This window comes from Parasteatoda tepidariorum, chromosome 10 (genome assembly GCF_043381705.1).
Source record: "Parasteatoda tepidariorum isolate YZ-2023 chromosome 10, CAS_Ptep_4.0, whole genome shotgun sequence".
NCBI lineage: Eukaryota > Metazoa > Arthropoda > Arachnida > Araneae > Theridiidae > Parasteatoda > Parasteatoda tepidariorum.
The window spans coordinates 56,169,872-56,180,151 of record NC_092213.1 but is presented as its reverse complement, the minus strand read 5'-3'; the positions used below and the strand labels follow the sequence as shown (position 1 = coordinate 56,180,151).

Genomic DNA, 10,280 nt, shown 5'->3' with positions numbered 1-10,280 from the left:
TACTCTCACTTTCGTTTCTTTTCTTCACTTATTCTTTCGATTCGTAACGGTTGCTCTCATAGCAAAGCATTTTTTGTAAAAATATTTAAAACAATCGCCATGAAATGATAATAGCTAAAGTCGTCATTTACTTTTCTCTGATTTAACATAGGTTTATAAAACTGTGAAATATGTAATTTTATGTTGTTCTTTTTTTATATTTTCGTGTATTTTTTCAGAATCTACAAGAAAACTCTACATTTAAATGTTCCATTAGAAATAAGTTTAAATTATCCTTTAAAGTTTTTACAATTTTTAATCTATTGCTGTAGAATTATTCGTAACCGCATGAAGTGTTATTATATAATTTTTTTAAAGTAATTTAATTTGAGAACCAAAACCCATATTTTTCTGAGAATGATTCCACAAATGGCATCGTTTTCTGATTTTTAATTTTAAACTTTTGTTGATGAACAAATTAAAACGTATTAAGGCGTTCGCAAATTGTTTTACCGCAGTATTAATTTTAACATACTGAACATTTAAATTCAAGACAAAAATGAGAATTTCCTATTTTTAATATTGAAAGAAAACAAAGCTTGTTTGCAAGCAAAGAAGCTTTTAATCTATTTAAAGGAAATGGAGAAAAAAAGAAGAGAAATTAAGAAAAAGCTTACATTTCCTTAAAAAGAAGTCCAGGTAATTAGTCTAGAAAACAGGGAAACGAGCACAAAATTTAAATAAAGACATTCGCGTTCCTTTCTTTCGTTTTTTCTTTTTCAGTTTAGTAGACATTATTTTATTTATTTAATTTCGATCATGTTCAAAACAATCAGAAATATCTATTGACTCTTTTGTTGTTTTTAAACAGTATTATACAGAGTAACTGAAACTAAAGAGTATAAAAAGATTACAGTGTACTGTTTTTCCTATTTTTGGAAGGAAAAAAATGAAAAAGAAAAATATATCCTGTTTTGACTAATGTGGTTTTTTAAAAGTTTTTGAATCTATTCATCTCAAAAACATCATTCACTTCTTATGATTAATTGGTTTTTAAAAAAACTTAATTATTATTTCATCGCCTCCTGCTCCCTACAGCTCGCCAACACCCACGATTGATTTGCAATCATAATATATTCAATCACAATGCATTGATTTGTAATCGATAAATTTCTTGACGATAAACAGATTTATAAATTAAAACTGAAAAATTATTCAACAAAAAGATCCTATTATTTAATTACTTATTATATTTTTAACGCAGATTTGGTTTTTGATTCTCTTGGAATAAAATCTAAGCCTATTTAGTTTGCTTGGCTATCATCATTAGAACTTCATCTAGTAACTAGCAAATTTTCGAATACCACGTATACTGATTAAAAGTTTTTCGAATTATTCTAACTTTCTAATTCAGGGACACCACTTTCGTTATTTAGGTGTAAAGGGGTGCATATAATTCTAGTTTTTATCTGATATTCAATACATTTGTTTAAATTATTTATTTGTAGTGGTGGACATTATTCTGGTCTTTTATCTGATCTTCAATACATTTGTTTCAATTATTTCTGTGTAGTGGTGGACATAATTCTTTTTATTCTGATTTATAAAAATATTCACCGATTGCTTTTGCTACCAGCGGAAAAAAATATTTTTAAACTACGAAAATTACGAAGTAGTTGGAGGGTAGTTGCATAGAACTGTTATTATTAGATCTCAGATATTATCAGATCTCATGATACGGTAATGAATCTTAATTTCATTTTAATTACTATTTTTGATAAAAAAAAGAGATTAAATGATTACGTACTAGAATTTAAAAAAAAATTTAGAGATTAAAAATTTTTAGATAATAAGAAACATAATTTTAAGACTTTTGATACTTAATTTTCCTAAACGAGGAAAAATAAGTAAGAAAAAAATCAAACAAATGTGTTCCTAATGCTAAGTAGCACAGCGCATAGTAACATGTGTTAAAAGTTTTTTCAACTCTAAATAAAAAAGTAAATTTTCTATTTGTTTCTAGTCGAAAATAGTTTTTTTTAAATGGCAAATTTTTTTTCTCCGGCAATTGTGTTCTAAAAGATCGTGCGACAGCTGTGTTATTTACGCAACTATAGGAAAGCATTTTAGAAGTTTTATGAACTCTAGGAAAACGAGCTGATTTTTTCTACTTGTTTGTGAGCGAAACAAATTTCTTATGAATATGCAAATTTATTGTAAGTCATTGCTCTAAGGCGAAAAGATAGAAAGTATGTTTTTACAATTTCGCCAACATTCCATTTTCAATTCGTCACGCTAAGTCTACCATCCTTGATGAAACTACAGAACACGTTCTGACCTCTTTTTTCACTTACCCACATAATCGAACTTTTCCTCTTGGCCAAGGCCACCTAGCAATAACATGTTAACAAAATATCTTTGACACCTCAGACGATAGTTAAACAAAACAAAAAAAATTTCTTTTTCATTATCTTTTTTTATCGTTTGTTTGTATCTGAATAAATATCCGATGTGACGTCATGTATTTTGGCCATCACATGGCGGCAATTAAGTTCCGGATGTGTCTCTATCAGACTAAATGAAAAATTGAAAATTTGTGTTTGCATCTGGTCAAGTTTACAATTTTCTTTTAAAATAATGAATTTTCCGATCGTTTTCTTGGCGACCTTGGTGGTAGTTTTGAATCTGGCTGACGCAGCTCAACCTATTGAACGTGCCAATCGTGGTATTGAATGTGACGTTTATAGTGCCATTTGTCGAATACACAATGGCACTGTTAGTGGAATAATTCGCTTAAGACGCCAAAGATCAGTAAGTCATGATCAAAAATAGATTTAGTGTTTCCTTTTTGTAGTCGTTAGTTTTAATTTGATGTAAAAAGCGTTTATTAGAGAAGTTTGAAAATATTTAATGCTAAACCAGGGTTAAAGTATTTATATACCCTGGGAATCCTTGCCCCTTCAATGTTTCTGACGAATAAAGAAACTTTTCATGAATTATCATCGATTTAAATGGTTTTAACATCGAAAGGTAAAATCAAGAAAGAGATTATTCTTTTTGCGGATGCTTAGAAAATTGAAGAATATTTTATGCGTGGAATTTAAAAAACCAGTGTGATTGTGTATTCTAGTTTAGTCCCCCTCAAATAATTGGACTACAGCGACTCTCATTTTATATATCAAGACGACAACGAGTAAGAAAATACTTTAATTTTAGCTTATTTTCGGGATGTGTAAAATACCATGACTAACAAACTTTTTTTTTAACAGTTATACCATGTTTGTAGGACTGCTTTATACCAGCGAGTAAATTCAAAGTGATGAACAGTTAAAGTTAAAAACAGTTTAGCATATTTTACACCTCACAAAAACCAATTATAATTGAAACGGTTTTACTACCAGTTATGTCTCGTTTTCGGTTTCACTTTCAAGCCTGCAAATAACTCTACGATAAAAAGGGGTGATTTTTAAATAAGTTTTAATTATTAAAACTAACGTTGTAAATTTCGATATTTTTGTTTAATTTGTTAGTTTTTGCCGTAAGTCATATCAGGCGTGGAATATTTTGCTTTATGTCTGTAGTCAAAAAGCAAGTAACGAAAACAATTCTATTTTAATAATGCAAAACTAATATTTTTTAAAACTTACGTTATATCAGCTATATTTATGGATTCATTTGACATAATTTAATAACAGTTATTGAGGGTAAACTTATCTTAATATAATGAAATACAATGCTAATGAATTACAACAGCTAATGAAACTTACCAAGGTAACTAGTATGTTGTTACAAATTTGTGTACAAACAATGATAAATTTATTTAAAAAAATTCCTAATTGTCAGTGAAGATATGATTTTTAGTATTTTTCTATTCATCACTGTAAAATAGTTTTTATTTTAACTAAATTAGTCGATCAAAATGCAAGTGCTTATTATCGGTATAAAATTTATTAATCTTACTGTGTAAGCTTTTATTGCGAGGCAGCAATGCATTATTTTTCGATATTTTTGTGTTTTTTAAAAATCAAAAAAAGGGAGCAAAATTAAAAAAAATTATTATTAGTTTTTAGTGTGGTAAGTATAAAATATTTTTAGTAAAGGAGCTTCGAGTCGTAATTGTAAAAAAACGAAGATTTATGGCTTCTTTATAAATCTTTGATATCTTTCTTACCGGACGTAGAAAAATTGAAGTGATATCTAAAAAAAATTTTTTTAAATTGCAGAAATCTACCACAACTTTTTTTAAGAAATAATTCATTGGAATTTTTATTAATAATCATCCTAAACCAGGGATGGCCAACCTGCTGTTCGCGAGCCACATGCGGCTCTCGATAAATGTACCTTCCCTTTTCATATTGGTGCTATTATATTTTAAAAAATTATTATCGTTCCGTATGTGTTTCAAAATGTCTTTCAAATTACTGAGAACAAATATGAAAGACTAAGTGCTACGTTGTTGAATTCAAGGTGAGTTTCCCCTTTCCAATATAATTATGAAACAAAAAGCATCGGGAGAATTAGAATTAATAGAGATGCAAAAAGATCAAGCTCTACAGTTAAAATATAAGTCAACGTCGATTACTGAATTTTGGAAATTTTTACCAGAATCGAAGTATCCTGAATGAAAAAGGGCTGCTTGTCGAATTATTTAAGTATTCGGGACAACGTACTTATGTGAATCATTTTATTCTTCTTTAAAATTCGTGAAATCCAAACACCGATCAGTATTAACTAACCACCATCGCAAAGAATTACTGAAAAGGGCTGTCACCAATTATTTACTAAATTTTAAAGAATTATCAAAAGAAGTAAAATAAATGTGTTTAACATTTAAATTCAGTACACATATTTTGTACTTTTACTTATGTCTTCAATAAATATAATTTATGTAAAAAAAAAAATATTTGATACATTTTTTGCATACCTTTTAAATACGTATTTAATTGCGACTCGCGAAAAATTTCAAGTTTTGAAAAATGGCTCGACTATCAAGGAGTTCTAAACTATAATTAAAATCTAAGCGAAGTTGCCAACTCTCTATGTTTACTTAGAAAATAACTTATACAGTTAAAAGTTTGTGTTTAAGTATGATGGTGTGTGTAGTATATATGATTAGTAGTTATTTTTTCATCCACTACGTATGAATGATTCAAAAGTTAAGCTACTTTATTCCAGTTTTATGCGTTGATGTTTTTAAAATGCTGGCAGAACCAATCAAAATTTTGAAAACTTTAATTTGGATTCACTTCTTGCTGTCAGTCCATATGGAGAAAATTGCTTGCTTAGATGTTTTCTATCACCCCTTAAACTTTTGCTCATGAGTTTGAAACATCCAATATATGTTAATTTATTTTATATTAAATTATTGTATTCTGTTGCGGTGCTTGAAGTTTCATTCTAATAGATTTAATAAACTAAAGAATAGTTATTAAATATGCATTTTACATTCATGAAAAAAAATCTTCTTGTTGGCGGATATGAGTATAGGAAAAATATAAAAACTTTGCTATCATAAGCAATAGCAATAATATCACAAAAAGATGTAGATCACAAAAACATCTTTCACAATACCCACAGAACGTGTATCTCTGCTATTAAACACACATTAAAATTCTAAGCCTGAATGACCATTTTCCTAACACATGTTTTTCTTTTACTCAAATTTCCTACTGACATAGCTGTAAAGAGATGGTCTGTCGCAACTCCTTATCTAGAATTCAACATCGAGTTGTTAGCTTGGGAATTGCCCATAGATAAAGTTGAAGTACGGAAGCACCATGCAGTTCGGAATTATGGTTAATTCGAACCAATATTAATTTTCAGAAATAATAAATGAAATCCAACAAAATCTATAGAATTTTTGTAAAAAGATTCTTGAATAACTTTGAAAAAAAAAAAAAAAAAAAAAAAAAAAAAAAAAAAAAAAACGCTTTGTCAAATTCTACAGTACAAAACACGAAATATGGATTTCAGTGAAGACGAGGATGAAACGGAAGCAGACGGTTAAATAAGTTTAATTTTTGTTTTGTTTTTTGAGATAAGTTGATTTAATGAATTAATCCAAAAATATATATTAATTGTATTGCTCGTGTGAGAACAAACATAACTCAGGTGTAAGGTATTATTTAAATTATATAACTTAAGGTGAGATTCATGTTATTACGAATCACGACAAATCATATGAAAAGTATGACTAACATGCGTGTTTGCAATTAGTTTATCATCTAAATAAGACATGCAATAACATAGATTTGCGTGTGGCCCAATATTGAAACGCTATAATTTAAATATGAAATTCACAATTTGTGTGAAGGCGGATCACGACAAATCATTTCATGAAAAGTATGACTAACATGCGTGTTTGCAATTAGTTTATCATCTAAATAAGACATGTAATAACATAGATCTGAGCGTGATCTAATATTGAAACGCTATAATTTAAATATGAAATTCACAATTTGTGTGAAGGCGAATCACGACAAATCATTTCATGAAAAGTATGTCTAGCATGCGTGTTTTCAATTAGTTTATCATCTAAATAAGACATGCAATAACACAGATCTGAGCGTGATCTAATATTGAAATGCTATAATTTAAATACAAATCATGCTAAAATTATGATAACTGAAAAGGCAATAAATCTTAACTAAGTTTAAAATAGCCGAAATTATTTACTTAAAAAATATAACTTTGCTGAAATACATACGTAGCATTAGAGAGTAATTTCTGAAAACTATAGCGATTTTCCCCAACAAAATGGATGAAAATCGTTATTGCGATTTTTTTTTTTTGATGAGAATAAGGAAATATGTCAGAGAAAAAAAGTCTTAAGAATACTAAAAGCAAAATGGTGTCCGTCTGTATTGCTAAAAATACATCTATCAATGCAAATAAATTTCATCCATAATAGTAGTTTAAGAGGATGTGCTTTCAAATTGTCCTTTAAATGAAAAGAAATAAAGCTTCGAACTATCTTCTGTAAACAATTGCTGAAAATTTGAAGAAGTAAAGTGTGTTTGTCATTGAGTTGAATGCTTCATTGAGTGCTTTTCTGATTTTTATGCTTTGTTTTCCTCTTATTCAATAATGATTCTTCATGACTATGTGATTGAAAGATAAGTTTTGTTTTTATTTGGATAGAAAATGAAAAATGTCGATTTTCGATTGTTTTGCTACTTAAAATAACTATTCGGATCTCGATTCGGTTTTAACTATTACGATTCTCGTTTATATTGTTTTTCCTTTCTAAGTTCTAAAAAAATAAACGAATTGCGAATGATTTATAGACTATTGTCGAAACTTTGAATTTTAAACTCATTATTTATAAGTATCATAGCTGTCAACTTTTGCGAATATTTCTGAATAATTTTTCATGTGATAAACTAAATAAAACTTATTGTTACATAAAACTAATATTTGTTACGCTACCGCAAAAACATTTTTAAATTGCTCAAAAATAGACTTGGCAGATGTGAATGAGAAGAAACAAAAATGAATGGAAATATAAAACGGTTTTATACAAAAATTATTTGAAATATAAAAAGTTTGATACAATTATTTCAAATAACTTTTCCTTCTCATTCACAAGTCTTGAAAAATTGACAAATCAATATAATAAGAACACTACTATATATTTTAGAGTGTAACTGCACCTGTAACTGTGACTGGAGAAATCAGTGGTTTAACTGCAGGACAGCACGGCTTTCATGTTCATGAATACGGTGATCTTTCTAATGGTAGGTGAATTAAAATATAATCATAATTAAAGAACGCAGCATTGCAATTTATGCATATTTTTAGCGCTCATCTTTCATAGCGGTAACAGAGATTCAAATCCCATTGATCATTGATTACTGATCAATTCAAAATTGGATTGCATGGGCTACATTGTTGACGACACTGTTTACAGTTTTCTTTACGTCGGAATTAGTGAATGTGAATTAGTTTAACTTAAAAGGTCCTTCACGAATTTGAATGCATAAACCAAGAGTTTATTAGTCTTCTGCATTGGATTCCAAATTACAAGGCAATGGAGATGAATATTGTTAGGCTCAAATCCAATTATAAGATTTCATTTAAAATGCAATTTATCACAATGCTTGATCGTTCGTCCTCTGGGTTGTATTCAAAATTAATAGGTCTTGGATTTGAATGCTGTTAACCTTCAATCTGGTACGGACTGCCTGTTCAACGAAGGTGATAACAATTAGACACAAATTAAGTGCTGGGATTAGGATTTTTATGTTCAAAATAATTAGTATGATTCTCCCATTAAAGATCTTGGGGAAATACTGTGAAACCTGATAAGCTGACCATCTTTGTATTGAAATTTCACTGAATTGGTAAAATAGCATTAAAAATTAACCTTATTTTTTTTGAGGAGTTGGGAGGATATAATTAAAAAAAATAAATTGCTTTGTTTGATGAGGGTCACAAATTTGTTTTATATTTATAACAAAATAAAAGATAGAAAAAAAAATATCGCCTAGAATAACAATAGTTTGAAGAATCCGCGTAGCAGTAGCGCGGCTTTTTCTTACACCCTAAGCAATGAGTTCCACTTATAGCGCTAAAATTAAAAGAAAAGAGGATGAGATATCTCGTCGCTAGCTCATAGGGATTTCCCATGGAAGACGATATATCTCGTCCTTAGGATGAAAGTGTTAATTAGTTAACACTAATTAATATTTGTAGCCAACTCTTTGGATTAAGATTGGCACTTAGTACGTGAAAATACGATCATCGGAAGTTACGTGCGATATTTAAAAGAGATATATTTATTTTTACCTACAGTACCAAATATTCTTTAATAATTTGCTTGGACTTTTTCAGGTTGTAGAAGTGCTGGTGGCCACTACAATCCTTACGGAAAAAATCATGGTGCACCAGCTGATGAAGAAAGGTATGTATGACATATATTATGTTTTATTACGGGACGTTACATAATTCATATTTAAAACGTCCTGAATTCGGATAATGTGCCATTTTTCCTTACAATCTGACTTTCCAACAAACTGTTATCGATTAAAATTTGATTTGTTTATTATTAGTAAGGCTGCTAGGGCCATTTTGGTCACTCTTGTTTTTTATTACGCCGTAATTCAAAAAATAACTTACTAAAAGTAATGAGTATTTTTGACTTTTCATAATTTGAACCTATTTAAGTGCATATTTTATTATTTATGTGTTAGCCTTATAATACCTGATACCTAGTATATCTAGAATCATTCCTAAAATAACGAGAGGGGGGGGGCAGAGTGGCTCCTGAAGAATTTTGGTTGGTACTCCGTCACCCCAGGTAGGTTTGTGTATAAGATACACTTTAGTAGGTATAAAGAACCCCAGCTTCATAGAAAAAGAGTGTTTTAACACACTTTAACTATTGTTTATAGAAAAAAGGAAGCACAACTATCTAAGAAACTATTAAATAAGTATAAAATATAAAAGTCAAAGTTCCGTTTAATCAAATCGAATAATTTTGAGACCATAGAATTTTGATGATGGAGTCTCTAATACATTTCTTATTAAAGTAATTATGATTATATTTTAAGATTTTAGATGTCTAATTGATCTACGCATAAACAATTTGGGAATAACCAGACTGGCTCCTTCAGATTTTCTAAGTATACTGCAATATTCAGTAGTTCTAGTATTAATGTTTTAAAATTGGTCGTCAGTTATGACCTCTACTTTAAAACCTCCGAACAACGATCCCTTGTTACACTGTGCCTATGTGACCGGTGTTCAGCGCAGATCGTTATTCGAAATTATCGGTGAATAAGTTATCACTAAATACTGATCTAAAAAAATCACGAACTGTAGATTTAATCGACTAAATTACAGATCTAATAATGATCATTTTTTATTATAAATTTAACTCTCTCAGCTCCAGAGAGTGAGAGAGAGAGAGATAGAGCAAATCTATAACAGCTAAATTATATTTTGTGGAAAAGTTGCTGGTGCGTAATGTGTCAGTAATATCTAGTATTTTTAACTTCGGGAATAATAATAAATTTTATCTTTGGTAAGCAAAAGGCAACAGCTACAGAATAATTTAATTGTCGAATCTTGCCCATGCAAATGGAAAATTATTAGATGCTTTCATTATAATTTTTAAATTTTTAATATTTAGAAATAATAACGATCTATTGTACATTTTAGACACGTAGGTGATTTAGGCAATATAGTAGCAGGAAGCGACGGTAAAGCTCAAGTCAACATCGCTGATTCCCAGCTGAAGCTTTGTGGTCCTCATTCTATCCTTGGACGAGCCATCGTGGTAAGGAACAAAGATATATATA

At 29.3% G+C, this 10,280-nt stretch overlaps 1 protein-coding gene across 1 annotated transcript; it reads left to right on the top strand.

The window, feature by feature from the left end:
* Window positions 1-2,505: 2,505 nt before the first annotated feature.
* On the top strand, window positions 2,506-10,258 carry LOC107457404 (superoxide dismutase [Cu-Zn]; the record flags this gene model as incomplete). Its single annotated transcript, XM_043044930.2, is given in 4 exon segments — window positions 2,506-2,790; window positions 7,619-7,715; window positions 8,812-8,881; window positions 10,141-10,258. Coding segments are annotated over 4 exon segments (459 nt in total), but the record flags the coding sequence as incomplete, so codon positions are not given.
* Between the last annotated feature and the right edge of the window lie 22 nt (window positions 10,259-10,280).